Source organism: Pan paniscus, chromosome 3, assembly GCF_029289425.2.
Source record: "Pan paniscus chromosome 3, NHGRI_mPanPan1-v2.0_pri, whole genome shotgun sequence".
NCBI classification, from domain to species: domain Eukaryota; kingdom Metazoa; phylum Chordata; class Mammalia; order Primates; family Hominidae; genus Pan; species Pan paniscus.
Window position 1 is genome coordinate 163825084 of NC_073252.2, and position 16830 is coordinate 163841913.

A 16830-nucleotide genomic window follows, 5' to 3' on the forward strand; every position below is an offset into this window, starting at 1 on the left:
ACACTTGTGTTCACATTTGTATTTTAACATTTTTGTATGTTTCATGCATGGCAATCCAAATAGGTACCAATAAAAGGGTGATTCAGGCCATCTCTGCCTCCACACTGTTCGTCTCTGAGCAGTTCATCTGTTTATTAGTCAATTGCAAATGTGAACTAATTTTCTCTAAGCTGCTTTGCATACAGTTGTTAGGTTTCCAAGCTACTCTCAAAAGCCTGGTTGACCCAGGGTACAACTAAAGTTCACTCTATCAGGTCTTATATTAAGTATACCAAACCATCATTTTATAAACATTTTCAAAGGAAATATATGTCTATTTCAGAATAATTCTGCCACCAGCATTTTCTTAATTGGTTCTTCCATTTAGCAGAGATAAATTCTACATTCACTCATAAGGAAGCATCTTTCTGAAGCTTCGTAAGGTAAAGAGCCTCTAGAAAGTCAGAGTGAAAAACAAATTCACGCAATTTACTGCTTAACTGTCTGCATTAGAAAATGCAGGCAGCTGATACCATGGTGGTAGGAAGTATCGTTTACTGTCCACCCATTCTGTATAAGTCATTTATAATTCATAAACTATAATTCTCACTGTCGATACAGCTAATGGAATAAGAGTTCAAAATTATGGTAAATTTCTCTAAAATTAATTTTACAAATCTAATTTTCTATTAACTCCTGATTTTTTCTACATTTCGGTGTTTGATGCTCTTTCACAGAATAATTTTCTTTATTCTGCTTTCATTTTGTTTTGCTTTTTGCTTATTCTCGATAGTAAGTGTTGAAAGAATAATGGAAGTGTCAAGGATAGGTGGAGAACACATAAATCACAAATACACTAATTATGATATATTCTTTAAAAACTGAGATTGCCTGTATGTATTTAAAATATTCAGATATTGCCAATGCATTCATATCACCTGTAAGCACATGTGTCATGTAATCCATCTTCAAATGTAACAAAATAGATGCACCTTTAAAAAGTACTATCAGATTCTTTGATGAAAATATCTTCCCTAACTTTTTTCCATGGAATGAATATTGAATTGATAAAAAAGCAAAAATAGAATAATTTCTAGGCCACCAAGAGCTTGCTAGTGCTCACTAGCAAAATCAGCTGAGAGTAACAATTTGAATTCAGCCTAACTCCTCATATGACTGTAACACGTCCTTTTCATTCTCTATGTGTGGGAGTGATGAAAGTCTGAGTGACGTGCCATCATGAATGTGTGTCAGGAGCAATCTGCCAGTTTTGACGTTAATGGACAGGCCAGCTATGGAACGACAGCGGAGTGACATAGAGTGATGGTTGATGCCTCACCGAATTGACTGCCTGTTAATCTAGTTTGGCTTTTTTCCCTGTAGTGAATTTGTTGGCTATTTCTTGGGGCTCGTATTTCCTAGTCTAATCTTTACCTTACTTCTAGCACACTAAAAGCCCTTTTAGGGGATGACTTATTAATAAACTTGTCTACCAGAGTAGATTTGTTTAAAATATATAAATTTCATTTCTTCTTTAGAGTAGTTTAATTATGCCTTTCTTCTGCTTGGAGTGCTATGAAATGTCCAAATTCATTAATGCTAAGCATAACTGCAGAGTTAATGGGGAAAAAAATCAACTACAGTAATTATACTGAGTGATTTTTTTAAGTGATTACATACAAATCTTGGAACCTTGTTTAGCCTCTGTCTGTATACCATGGTTAATATATTGAAGGATAACCCTCTACTTAAATGCTATTTCTTGCCGCTATTCAAACTATGCACAATTTTAAATTTATTTTTTTAAATTGGCAATAAATGTTTAGGGTTAATTTGAAAAAAGATCTATTGATTCCCTCTTTCTCCTACCTAAAACTTCTACTCCAGCATAGGAATAAAAGAGGATTACAAGTTATTGTCGTAGCACTAATAGTCTTGGAAACTTTATTCATGGTACAACGCTTCAAGCTAAACAAGGAAAGGGTAAAACTAAGAGATCATACATTTTTGTTTGTTTTATGTTGGGAACAGGAGAAACCATGACTTAGTTTACCCTTTGGCAGTGTTAACCGCAACTAAATGACTCCCTTTGATATCCTTTGTTTTTAAAGTTACTTACTAGACTATGGGATTGATCTCTTTGCTAGACAAAGATGAATGCTCTAAGGATAATGGTGGATGTCAGCACGAATGTGTCAACACGATGGGGAGCTACATGTGTCAATGCCGTAATGGATTTGTGCTGCATGAAAATAAACATGATTGCAAGGAAGGTATGGAACGGAATACACTTTTTTTGACAACATGTAGAATTTCATGTGGTTTGGGTAAAGCACTGCTTCTTCTCCAAGTAGAGTTAATCATTTCAGTGAGTGATATCATGGTGGGCTATCCAAATGTCAAAAAACAAAATTCTGTGTAATGTTCAAAGATCCAAGGCAGATGACTGGATCTGTACTTTGCACATAGGTGGCATTAGAGTAGCTTTGTATAGCAGACATAGTAGCTGCTAGGATACCATCTGGTAGCTAGAAAAGCACCAAGTTCTCCCCAGGTCTTTGTGGAACAGACCTTATAACACTATGCATATTTAAACTTAACTTCTGCTAAATGTTTTGCATTTGATGTAATATTCCTCCCAAAAATATCTTGTATATCTTGTGCATGTGCTACATAAGTGATGTCCCTTTAAATACCAGGAGCATCAAACTCAAATGCCTACCAAAGGGAAGACATTTGAAAATGGTAGACACTGTGTCATTTAAAGTTTTAAGTCATGGTTTTGGTCCAGAAAAGCTTAATAGTAGCACAATCATACCCTACCAGATTTTGTCCCCAAGGCCTTACAAAATTCCAAAACTTTTTTAAAGCAGTAATCCTAATCCCCTTAGCCACTATGAACTGGATGAGAACAATAAATAGTTATTCAGCTCTTATTTCTTCCTTTGACAGTCTGTTCCCGAATTTTCTACTTAAATTGGATTTATGCATGTTTTGAGAGGAGAACTACTAAGGCAAATTTTATAACTTTAGTCACCATATGTACATTGGAAGGTACCTGACTCTAACCACAGTTAGATAAGAATGTTTTGTGTAAACATTGGAATAATAGAGAATATCCTGAGTTGACCCTTGTTCCATTTAGCTCCTTTGAAATATGGTTACATGTCAGGGATTTTCTTTTTTTCATTGAGCTAATTACATTGTGCAGAATCATATACAAACAGGAATTTTTCTTTCTCTGCTTTCATGGATAAGCATAATATCTGTAACTTGGTAAGATATGATATACTATTAAATCAATAGATTAGGAAATAGGCCCAGGTTTTTGTGGGTTTTGGGGTTTTCATTTTTGTTCTTGTTTTGAAACAGGGTCTGCCTCTGTCACCGAGGCTGGAATGCAGTGGGGTGATCTCAGCTGATTGCAGCCTTGACCTCCCAGGCTTAAGCAATTCTCCCACTTCAGCCTCCAAAGTAGCTGGGACTACAGGTGCACACCACCACGCCTGGCTAATTTCTGTATTTTTTGTAGAGACGGGTTTTTGCCATGTTGCCCAGGCTGCTCTTGAACTCCTGAGCTCAAGCAATCCACCTGCCACGGCCTCCCAAAGTGCTGGGATTGCAGGCATGAGCCACTGCACTTGGCCCAGGTTTTTATTTTTTGTTTTGCAGACATTGAAGGTCATTCAGAGAAAAAAACAAGACAGCTTTTATAGATTATACATGTAGCCTATGGATCACAGGTAGCAAATTTGTCTGTTCATTACATAAATGATATAGGAAACTTCATAATAGATAAAACAACATCCAGACGCACCTTCATAAACTTGTCCTATTGCCAGGAAAGGGGTTGGATCATCTTTTACCTTCACTATGGTACATGCTCCTTGTGCAGTTTAGCAATGAGCCTCTCAACCTAGTCTCAGTGTCATCGCCACATCCTGCAGAGTTCACATTTCACATTGTGAGGCAGAGACAGGGACAATGGAATTTAGAAAACCCTTGTCATGACTGGATCCAAACTTTTAAGGCTATGTCTTGCTACCATAATCATAGATTATTAGACAGGAACTGAATTTTACCTTCCACTTTATTGTAATCTTCTGTTGCAAATACAAATCTCCCTGTGGAAACCTAGCACAATTAAGGTGAAGGTCTAGTATTAATGATTGCAGCAGTGGGGGCAGCAGCAACTACAGCAGGTGCACTAACTAATGTTGGGCATGTTACCCTTGCTGTGTGGCCCCGAAGGGTATAACAAGTGTGTTGTCCTTTGAAGAAAGTATTTCACCAAATATATTGCTCTGGAAATTTTAGAAAGTTATTTGTATTTTAGAATGGGATACACAGTACCTAACAAATAATCGCAGTCTAAACAAGGTTGTATGTTATAGAGCTTCCTAAATTATATAGAAAGAGCACAGCTTGAGGATATTAAATGTTTTTGAAATTTAACATTAACCATGTGGAATGATCTTGTCTAAAATGAGGTTATTTTAATTGTTAAAAAAAAACCCTTAAATAATTATACTGATTGAATGAGGTATCCTTTGAAGTTGGTTCAGAAGCATCTCCAGGGCTAGTAGCTGTTCATTTATCATTCCCCTTAGTGCTTCCATTTGCTTTGATAAAATTAAGGCTAATTTATTTTAGAAGCTAAAATTATGATGTAGGTATTCAAGTGTATATTTAACTAAGAGAGAGAGAAAATGTAAATACATGATTCATAAGGTGCCTTAATGATATTAATTAGCTGTAAATGATGTTTCCTTTATAGGAAAAAAATTGAAAATGGCATAGTCCAATGATGTTTGTTTGTAACATTGGGTTAAATACACCCAGTGTTGATGTTCTCGACTGTCAATATATGTTGCACTGTTAAAGTCTGAGCTACAGACCCATCAGTTTAAAATAAAAGTTCATTTTCTTTTAGGCATTTATCTGATTTATGGTAAATACTTAATTTCATGTGAGGCAGACAACAAACATTGCCTGATTATACTCAGCAACATATTTTCCAGAGCAGATGAATATAATAACCGACACGGGAGTGAAAATTAGCTGGTATTCAGGAAAATCTTTCAACAGGGCGGTGGGTAAATAGGCTGCTTTCTTTCTGCCTCAAACCTGGGCTGGATTGCCACACTGTCTGATATTATGGTTATTGGTGCAGCTGAGTGTGAACAGAAGATCCACAGTCCAAGTGGCCTCATCACCAGTCCCAACTGGCCAGACAAGTACCCAAGCAGGAAAGAATGCACTTGGGAAATCAGCGCCACTCCCGGCCACCGAATCAAATTAGTAAGTGAGCACATCCTTTTTCTTTCCATTAAGCTGACTGCCCTTGTCTTTCACTACAAGCACTTGGAAATAAAATGGAGGTTTATCTAATTGAATCGAATCGTAGGCAGCTGGAAAAGATTTTTTTGTCTCATGCTTTCCTACTTGCACTAAAATCCTTGACTTCCTAGATCAAGGTGACTGCCACGTTGTTCTCCTCTAGGGTTTCTTATTCTGGATGTTTTAAAAGGCATTACCAAAGTTGCTGCAGAACAGTAGTCTTTACTTCCTAATGTATTACTGGTAATTATATTTCCAAATTTGGAAAATAAACGATGGAACAAAAAAATCGGAATTTGTCAGAAAGCGATAGAATAATAATTCACTTAAACCCGGCATAACATATTCTACTGGTTACACCAATTCCGTATACATATGTATTTTTCATAATAGAATCAATTTTGTCTTGTGGTTTACAGAATATTATTTTTGCATGATGTATTGCCCTCTGTACAAAGATCCTGATTTCCTTAGATTTTGCCCACATTTTATTCAGCATGAGTAATTCAAATATGAGTATAATGTCTCATCTCTCCTGCATTCTTTGCATTCTGCATTCTGGCCTGGTCATAAGTAATAACCTGATAATAACTCTTAAATTTCATTATAGGCCACAGAGTGTTTAAACAGTATAATCTAAAGAAATAAAATTATAGAAATGTAGAAATGTTAACAATTTCCTGCAATATGTTGTTTTTAGAAGCAGAAGGCAGTGCCAACTAACGAGGCTCAGGAAAGAGCCTAGCAGGCACTCTAATATCAAAAATTGTCTGAGGAGTGAGGCTACCAGTCCAAGGTAGCTCACTAGATCAGTCCAATCATAAGCTTAATTTTTAAATTTCTTTTTTTGACTCTTCCCTTCAGTGAATATTATTGGCCAATAAAAAGGCCTTATTTATATACAACATTATAATAAAATCAGAGACAGTCGCCAAGAAATTCATATTCTTAGTATGGAGGTCCTTCCAATCTCCATACTTGTAAGTGACTTCCCAGACAGAGATATCAATTCATTTCAGCCACACTGTTGAAGGATACTAAATGCTGAAATGACAGCACTAGAGGAACTCAACTGCTCTCCAGTCCTGTCCAAGGTCCTGATTGAGAGGATGATTCCCTGAACCTTATGGTAACTTCCTGAGCCTTATGGGCTGAAATATAGAGGCTGCATTCTTTTAAGGCGTTCATTTTCTTAAGAGAGTTGGAAAAATTGATTTTCGTGAAGACATTTCTTTGTCTCAATCCAAATTTTTTTGGGTATCATATTCTTTCTGAAGAACTTATTTTTATATTTTGTATAAAGTATGTGCATTAGCACTTTTGAAAGCTGTTTTCATTGCATATAGAATTCTAGGATGACAGTTTTCTTTCTCCATCTTGAATGATTCCATTTTTTTTCTGGTTTACATAGTTTTCCATACTTCTTTTGTAAATCTTATCTTTATTTCTGTGTAAGTCGTAATTCTTTTTTCTATGGCTGCCTTCAAAATTTTCTTTTTATCAGCAATTTGAATATAATGTATGCATATGTATGTGTTTGTGTGTGTGTGTATTTCTGTTTAGTAATTTTTTGGTATTTTTCCTTCTCAGAATTCTCTGAATTTCTTACATCTGTATTGTGGGGTCTGTCATTAATTTTTGAAAATTCTCAATTGTTATTTCTTCATATAATTCATCTGTGCCATTGTCTGTCTTCTGGGATTCAAATTACTTATGGGCTAGATTGTTTGCTGTTGTTCCTCAACTCTTGGATATTCAGTTCATTTTTTGCCCTTCTTTCTGAGTTTAAGTTTCAGTAATTTCTATTGACCTGTCTTCAAATTCAGTAATTATTTCTCCAGCTGTCTCGAATCTACTGATGAATTTGTCAAAAGCATTCTTTATCTCTATTACCATGTTCTTTATTTCTAGCACTTACATTTCACTTATTATAGTTTCCATTTGTGTTAGTCTGTTTGGGCTGCCATAACAGATTATCACAGACTTATGGCTTAAACGACAGAAGTTTATTTTCTCATAGTTCTGGAGGCTAGAAGTCCAAGATTAAGTTGGACTTAACAAGGGTTAGTGTCTGGTGAGGCCTCTCTTTCTGGCTTGTATATGGCCTCCACCTCACTGTATCCTCACATGGCATTTTCTCTGTGTATTCATAGAGAGAGACAGAGCTCCAGTGTCTCTTACTCTTCTTATAAGAATACCAGCCCTATAGGATTAGGGCTGCATCCCTATGGTTTATTTAACCTTAATTACCTCCCTAAACATATCACATTGGGGGTTTGGACTTCAACATTAATTTTAGAAAAACAAAATTCAATCCATAACACCATTTATCTGCTGAAATCTCCCATCTGTTCTTGCATATTCTCTACATCTTCACTAGAACCTTTAACTTATCAGTGTTAAATTCATAGTTCCTTTAAATTCCATTTGATATAAACATAGGGGCCATGTGCTTGAGTCTGTTCTGTTGATTGTTTTGTCTCTTAGCAGTGTTGTTTTTATTTTTCTTGCCTTTTTGTGTCTCTTTTTTTATTAAAATAAGACATTATGTATGCAATAATAGAGACTTTATGTCTGGAAACGGATGCATCTCTTGTGTTAGGTTATTAGTGTATTGATGTGTATGAAGGAGGGTGTTAGGAGGATCTAATCAGGAATTAAGCCAAGATTGGGTTTTCTTGCTCTATTATTATCTTCATTGCACCACTGGCTTCAAATTCCTTTTTCTTAGGGTGGAGGCTGGGATTTAAGAGGTGTTTTCGCAATGCTTCTATTTTACCCTTACCTTCTCTGTTCATCCCCAGTGCAAATATTGTTCCTCTCCACCCTTTTTTGTCTTTATCAGTGGTAGGTGGCAGTTGCTTGTTACTTGGTGCTTGCTAGTCTAGTGGTGAAGGCGAGGGGTTCTTTATTATTTCAGTACAGACTCCACCTTAGGCAGGCCCTGCATGTTCAGGTCTTGGTGTTGAGCTTTCTCAGTGATCCTATTTCTTCTCTTCATGGCAGTGAAACTCTGTCTATATATCTTATGAGTCTTCCATGAGAGAGAGTTTCTTTTCAGTCTCCTAGTGGTAGAAGATCTCTAATATTACTGGCATTTGATCCTGAATCCAGGACTTCCCCTAGGGATAGTAGGTTTTGTTTTTGGTTTTATTTTGTTTTGTCTGTTTTGTTTTAACATTTCCTCTGCCTGCAGTGGGTCTGTACCTTTGTCGTAGGGGTGGCAGGGTTTTCTGCTTCTCCTTCAGAGGCTTACAGCTGTGTTTTCTGAAGAAGGATTACAATGAGGCTTCAGAATTTTCTCATGGCAGTGACCACTTCCCTTTCTCAAGCCTGAAACACCAAGGAAGGCACTCATGCACCTCCTGCTTTTTCCACAAATGTTCTTGTGAGCAGGAGATGGAGGTCCATGGAAAAGGATCTGTAAGTGTGTGCAAGCTCCCCTCGTATCTGCAGTTTCCATTAGTTCTATCCTCTTCCCCTCATCCACACGTGACCTTCACCAACCCATCCCAATTTTATCAGAATGCTTTTCACCCGGCTGTATGATACCAACATCTCTTCCTCTTGTAGTCTGCCACTATCACATCTTTCCTTGGAAGGACCTGACATTCAGTAGACTTCAGACTACTGTGATTTCCATACATTGATGTGTTCAATCAAAGTTGTTATTATTATTTTTTTTTTACACTCTACATCATGGCTTTTTCTTGTTGTCAGGGTAGAAGCAAAACTAGTTCCAGCTTTCTATATCCAAGGGGAAGTAGAACTCCTGATATACCCTGGTTTTAAAAATAGCAATACTCAATCCATTCTCAATTATATATCTTTCAGCTTGAAACATCCCATCTAACTCTAGGGCAATCTGTTCCTTCACACATTGCAGGATTTATTTTTCTTGCCAATATTCGACTTGAGAATTAGGACATAAAGCATGTCTGTTCAACAATGGTCATACCTGCTGGTATCCTAAGAAGGTAATATTCAGAAGCAAAATGAGAACTTTCACACAGTATTAAACTTTATTTTAGGAATTGGAATTTGTGTTTTTTGTGGAAGTAATTACAGTGCAAGCCAGGTTTTTTCAAATGCTAGCATGTGTCAGAATTACCTGGAAGGCTTGTGAAAACACGCATTGCTGCCACACCAGAACTTCTGATTCACAGCATAATATTGACTCCTACCATCCTATCCCATGGATCATATTCATATAAAACCTGACTCTCAATATCATCCTAAGAGCCAGGGTTAGTAGAAAGTGTGTCACAAAGGATTAGCCACCAACTCCAAGTAACATTTTTGTTCTGTATTTTTTAACTCTTGCCATTTTGACATTATAATTGCTTGTGTTTCCCCGATTGACTTTCTGCATGTAATGTAACTGTTATCTAGTGTTATCTACTTTAAAACTGAAATCACTATTATTGCGGATATCAGCCAATAGTCATTTAGTGAACAATACTTTATAATAACAGTTCAAACCATTCAATCATCTACTCGTGTACTTTGACATTTATAATACAGGAAATTTCATCAAGATGTTACAATGTGCAAAATAAAAGCATTTTGCCTGATTTCTTTAGAATCTTTAACTTTTTTTGTTTTTGTTTTGTTTTGTTTGTTTTTTGGAGGTGGAGTCTCGCTCTGTCACCCAGGCTGGAGAGCAATGGCGCAATCTCAGCTCACTGCAACCTCTAACTCCCAGGTTCAAGCAATTCTCCTGCCTCAGCCTCCCGAGTAGCTGGAATTACAGGCGTCTGCCACCACCCCTGGCTAATTTTTGTATTTTTGTAGAGTCAGGGTTTTGCTACGTTGGCCAGGCTGGTCTCGAACTCCTGACCTCAGGTGATCTGCCTGCCTCAACCTCCCAAAGTGCTGGGATTACAGGAGTGAGCCACCGTGCCCTGCTAGGTGGAAGAATTTCAACCAAAACTGTAATTTAGAAAATGGGTTCAATGAAACTTGAGAAATTATGAAATATTTTAATCTTCTTAGGTCAAGAACTCCTGATAGATACTTGGTTACCAACTGGCTTCATTATGGGCAAGGGCAGCGATGAAAGGCAAATAAAACACTTGGGTCCCTATGTATACAGTGGAACTTTCTTCACAGTTCATGGATTGATACCCCTTTTTCTTTAGGCAGGGTGGGAAAATAAGAAAGAATTTTTTTTTCTTTTTTAAATTTATGTTCTCATCAACAGATAAAATTGCATGTATTTACCATGTACAATGTGATATATTGAAGTATATGTACATTGTTTAATGACTAAATTTAGCTAATTAATATATGTATTATTCGTGTTTTGATCATATTTGTGGGGAAGAAACACTTAACATCTACTATCTTAGCATTTTTAAGAGTATAATATATTATTAACTATAAGTCACCATGTTGCATGATAGTTCTATTGAATTTATTCCTTCCATCTAACTGAAATTTTGTATTTTTTGACTAACATCTACTCAACCCTTTCCCATCTCAACCACCCTAGCCTTTGGTCAACACCATTCAACTCTCTGCTTCTTTAAGTTTGATCATTTTAGATTCCACATGTAAGTGTGACCATGTAGTATTTATCTTTCTGTGCCTGGCTTGCTTTATTTAACATAATGTCCTGCGGTTTCACCCATGTTGTTACAAATGACAAGATTTCCTTCATTTTGTGGCTGAATATTACTCCACTGTGTTTATATACCACATTTTGTAATCCGTTCATCCACTGATGGACACTTAGGTTCATTCCGTAGCTTGGCTATTGTGAATAGTGCTGCAGTGAACATGGGAGCAACAGACATTCCTTCAACATCCTGATTTCATTTCTTTTTGATATATACCCAGTAGTGAAATTGCTGGACCATAGAGTAATTCTATTTTTAACTTTTCGAGGAGCCTCCATACTTTTTTCTGATGGCTGTACTAATTTACATTCCCAACAACAGTATGCAAGGATTCCCTTTTCTCCACACCCTCACCAACACTCGTTATCTTTTGTGTTTATGATCATAGTCATTCTAGCAGGCGTGGGGTGATATCTCATTTTGGTTTTGATTTGCATTTTCTGGATGGTTAGTGATGTTGAGCATTTTTTCAAATACCTGTTGGTTATTTGTGTCTTTTCTTTTGAGAAATGTCTATTCAAGTCCTTTGCCCATAAATAAGTTTATTCATTTCCTTGTTATTGAGTTGTTTGAGTTCCTTTTATATTTTGGATATTAGCCTGGTATCAGATGTATGGTTCATAAATATTTTCTCCCATTCTGTAGGTTGTCTTTCCACTCTGTTGATTGCTCCCTTTCCTGTACAGAAGCTTTTTAGTTTGGTGTAATCTCATTTGTCTATTTTTGCTTTCATCGTCTGTGTTTTTGGAGTGAAATCCAAAAAGTCATTGCCCAGACCAATGGCATGGAACTTTTCCCTATGTTTTCCTCTAGTAGTTTCATAGTTTTGAATCTTATATTTACGTCTTTAATTCATTTAGAATTGGTTTTTCAATATGGCGTGACATATGGGTCTAATGTTATTCTTCTGCATGTGGATATCCAGTTTTCCCAATGCCATTAGAGGAGACTGTCCTTTCCCTATTGTGTGTTCTTGGCATCTTTGTCAAAAATCAGTTGGCTGTAAATGTGTGGATTTATTTCTGGACTCACTATTCTGTTTTATCAGTTTATGTGCCTGTTTTTATGCCAGTATTATGCTGTTTCATTTAAAATAGCTTTGTAGTGTATTTTGATATCAGGTATTAGGATGATTCTAACTTTGGTTTTTTTGTTCTTAGGTTTTTGTTTTGTTCAAGATTGCTTTGGCTATGCAGTCTTTTTACGGTTCCATACACATTTTAGTGTTTTTTTTTTATTCCTGTGAAAAAATGTTATTTGTGTTTTCTTTCATCAATGTTTTATAGTTTTCAGTGTAGAGATTTCCACTTACTGGGTTAAATTTATTTCAAAGTATTTTAATTTTTGGAGCCGTTGTAAATGGTATTGTTTTCTTGATTTCTTTTTCAGATAGTTTATTGCTAGTAAATAAGAATGCTACTGATTTTTGCCTATTGATTTTATATCTTGCAACTTTACTGAATTTATTTATTACTTTCTAATAGGTTTCTGGTGGAGTCTTCAGAGTTTTCTCCACATGAGATTGTGTCTTCTGCAAACAGGGATAATTTAACTTTATTTTTTTTTTCAATTTGGATGCCTTTTCTTTCTATGGCCTAATTGTTCTGTCTAGGACCTCCGGTACTATACTGAATAGAAGTGGTGAGAGTGGGCATCCTTGTCTTATTTCAGATCTTAGAGGAAAAGCTTTCAGCTTTTCCCAGTTGACTATGATGTTAGCTGTGAGTTTGTCATACATAATCTTTATTGTGTTGTTGCACATTCTTTATATGCCTAATTTGTTGAGAGGTTTTTTTTTTATCATGAAAGGACGTTGAATTTGCCAAATGCTTTTTTCTATTAATATGATCAGATCATTTTTGTCCTTCATTCTGTTAATGTCGTGCATCACATTTATAGATCTGTGTGTGTTGAACCATCCTTGCATCCTTGGGATGAATCCCACTTTATCATAGTGAATGATCTTTTCAATGTGCTGTTGAATTCTGTTTGCTAGTATTTTGTTGAAGGCTTTTCATCTATGTTCATTAGTGATACTGGTCTTCAGGTTTTTTGTTGCTGTTGTTGGGTAATTGTCTGGTTTTGGTAAAAGGATAGCACAAGATTTCTACATGTTCCCTATTCAATTTAGAAGCAAGGAAAAGAAAATTGTCACTGAAGACAATTTTATGAGACAATTTTTTAAATTGTAGTTTATGAATTTTGAAAGCCTACTGTACTTTCTCATCCAAATTGTCCTCTAACTTGATATATGGTTTCACTGAGTGACATGTAGGTAGTGGCTGATAGGTATAACAAGCCTTCTTTCACTGTGTCTGAGATAACAATTATTTTGGTTAATTTGGGTTATAAGACTATAAGCTCAAAAAGATATTTAGATGATCTAGCAGTTATAGATAATAGGAATTACAATAAAATTCCTATGTGCCCTTTGTGAGATAGGAGCATTTGTGTGCATGGTGTTCATTCACCATATGTATATTCAGTTTACAGTATGATTATTTAAATATAATATATATTACTGTACATTAATATGAGAACTGAACTATCAGAGTCAGTTTATTATAGATTTATATCGAGACTTAGGCATTATAATGCAGTTATTACCTTTTATGGACTGTTCTGGTTATCTACTGCTGCATAGCAAATTATCCCAAAACCTCATGGCTTAAAATGAGCACTGTTATATCTCATAGTATGAGGGAGTGGCATCAGTATTTAAGTAGTACTTTGCTGGTAACTTTTCTGTTGCATGTGACATTGATTGATTCACCTGGGAGCATGTGTAAAGGGTCAAGGTGGTTGCAATTGTATGTCTGTCATCTTGATGTGGAGGGCTAAAAGGCTGACTCAGCTGGGACAACCATAGCACCTACACATGACCGTTGCAACATGGTGGTCTCAAAGGAACCAGACTCTTTTCTGTCAGTCCTGGATCCCCAAAGTGTCCCAAGAGGCCATGGAAGCCTCAGAAGCCCTTGAATGTTACTTTCGGAACATTCTGTTGGTAAAGCAAATCGCTAAGGCTGGCCAGGATTCAAGGGGAGGAGAATTAGACTAGAAACACACAACCTTGCCTTCCCAATTTAGACTACTGACCTCCACAGCTGTAGAAGAATAAATTTGTGTTGTTTTAAGGCATTAAATGTTTGGCAGTCTGCTACAGCCAAGACACCCCAAAAACACATTTGCTTTGTTTTTATTATGCGTGTGTGTGTTTATTTAAGCATGAGGTACTGACTGCATGATTATAGCTTTAAAATACAAAGAAATTGCAGTCAAAAGATGCTTGGGGAAAAAAAAGTCTTCTTGCTAGAAAAGGGACAAAGTTCTAAAGGTGTAAGTACAAGTATCTGTTATCCCTGTTTTTATCCTGTCTTGGTTCTGAAAGACTCTGATCATTAAATTTGAGGGTACCTTTTTACATTTTGAATTAATGTTCATTCAAAACAAAATACAAACAAACAAAGTTCTAGGCATCCAAGCATACTTCAATAAGCTAATGTGCTTCTATCATTTTTAGTTGATTTATCATATCCTTGAGTTTTGGAGTTTTGCTATATAACATACAGTTACAAGTTATAGCTTTATATATGGGATATTTAAAAAACAAAAACATCTACAACTGTTAAATAATTATCCATCATAAATCCATAAAAATATATTTGATCACAGTTATAGAGGACTCATGGAGAAAAAAGGTTCTTTTGAATCAGGAGACTGAGGTTTGTACTCCATGACGCCATTTTTTTCCAGTGGCCTCTAATCCTTCAAATATTTTGTGGGAAACCAAATGCCAGCTTTTACCAAAAACAGGAGAAGGTGAAAGACGGCTGGGACTAGGGACCTCTAAAGCTTATCTTACAGTTGCTCAAATTGCATCAGTCTCTTTACTTCTTTTAGTTTAAATGTTCGCCCTTGCTAAATTTTATTTCTGCATTAAGTGCTATCATTTTACTCTCTTGTCCTTTGTGAATATATGCAGTTACTCTGTAAGGCCTCATTCTTTAGCCATTGCCTGTATGTCCAATAAAAGAACCTCTACAGATGTTCATATGAGAGAACAGCATCTGGAAGCCTGGCCAGGGGCCAGCCAGGTAGATTAGGCTTGCTTGGGTGTTCCAGAAATAAAGTTATTATTTCCACAGCCTATAACGAGAGTTCAATTTTATTTCTTTTGAATTGGACTCCTTAATCTCTTAGCTTGCTTGTCTTGTGGGAAATGCGTTAGGATTTCTGACTAGGGCCCATGGTTATTCACTTTTTTTTTGGCCTTTCTAAAACCCAGATTAGTAACCCTGAAATTATAGAAATATAATCATGGAATGAGTATGCTTTAAAGTTTTTTAATACCCAAATACTTATAAAGTCTTAAACACTTAAGAAAAATATTTAAGTCTACCAAAGGAAGATAGTGCTTGAATGGAAATCCAAGTTCCTTACAGCTTTATACATTCAGCCTTGCTGGCTATCCTGTCTCCATTGTGAACTTCCAAGACTTTTCGGGAAACTAAGTGTCTTCTGGGGACATTTCTGCGGCATTGGTTCCTGGTGGTTGGAAATGTGCACATTCTTTATTATTTAGATATTGAGATTCATGGTTCAGCTTGTGTTGTAGAATAAAGTGATAAATGGCATATCACACCTTATCATCATGAACTCTGAAAAATATTTTAGAAGTTTTTCCTTTCCGAAGAGTTCCTATAATACATTTCTGTGGCCTGGAAATATTTTCTGTTGATGTAAAGTCACTGTGTATGGAAGGTTCTCTGTGTGGGTATCTCTACTATACAAGGGGCAGACTTCCGAGATCTCAGCCTATGAATTAGTCACACCTTTGCTTGTGTGTGGTGGAGCTTTTAGTTCAGGCTGATTTCTGGAAAAGGACCACCCAGCCTTGGCATTTGACCTAACAAGTTGCTACCTATTCCAAAAAGAAAATTCATTAATACCTTAATGAATGAGAGTTGTTTGCATTACTAGAGTATATGTCAGCTATGGAACCTTTGACTAATATGACTCTTACAGACTCAGTCTGATTCCACCAGTAATTTGATAAAGAGCTGTAGCCAGTTGGCTCCAGACCAGCTGTCAGTATGGCCCCCAGCACACCAGCTCAATGCTACTTTGTGTGGTGTTGCTCCGTTCTGTTAAGCAGATGTTATGATTTAGGCCAGATGTCCTGCATTTCATTAGGAAGAAAAATAGTCACCTATTTATCTCATTCATTCAGTATTCAATGGACCAATCAACAGACTGAACATGTGTGGTCTGTAAATTCTGATCCCAGCTTTAGCCATTACTTATAGCAAATACTTTAGAATGCCACTACCTCCAACTTTCTTAAAATACTCTCTTCTATGCAGCAGGTTTCCCTGGTTCTTTGCTCCTTATATTTACAGATTAGTGACTTTAAATCACAATCAAAAGAGATACTTGCTCAACATGCAGTGGTTTTCAGATATTCTTTTCCTGAACCAATGTTTTTCCTCTTGAAGTAACATTATATTTATAATTCAGAAGCTTAGTTTCATATTTAGTAAAGAACCCTAGGTGTGGTTAAGCCAATTTTCTCATAGTGGTTTCCTATCAATTACAAACTGATGTTAGGAATGTATATATGTACACAATGGTAATAGAAGCAGACTGCTATTTCATGAGAGGCAGAAAATGAGATTTAGTAGGCCCTGTCTGTAGAATTTTCATACTTGAGGTTGGCCATAAACGTCAGCTAGGTTTTTGGGTAAATACATTGACAGATTTACGCAGACATCCATATACTTATTCAGAATCTTCTGCATCCTACGCAATGTGTGTACTCCACTGGGTTACAGAGATTAACAAGTGACACATTCCTTCAGTTATCACCTGCTTTGCATGTTGTGCTTCA

General features: G+C 36.3%; 1 protein-coding gene across 2 annotated transcripts in view; it reads left to right on the forward strand.

The window, feature by feature from the left end:
* TLL1 (tolloid like 1) overlaps positions 1-16830 on the forward strand; it is a 232432-nt gene that overhangs the window by 201438 nt on the left and 14164 nt on the right. For both annotated transcript variants that reach the window (XM_003821793.4, XM_034959377.3), the window contains 2 exons: positions 2127-2252; positions 5153-5280. In XM_003821793.4, coding sequence (XP_003821841.2) covers positions 2127-2252; positions 5153-5280 — 254 coding nt within the window. The remainder of the gene's footprint in view (positions 1-2126; positions 2253-5152; positions 5281-16830) is intronic.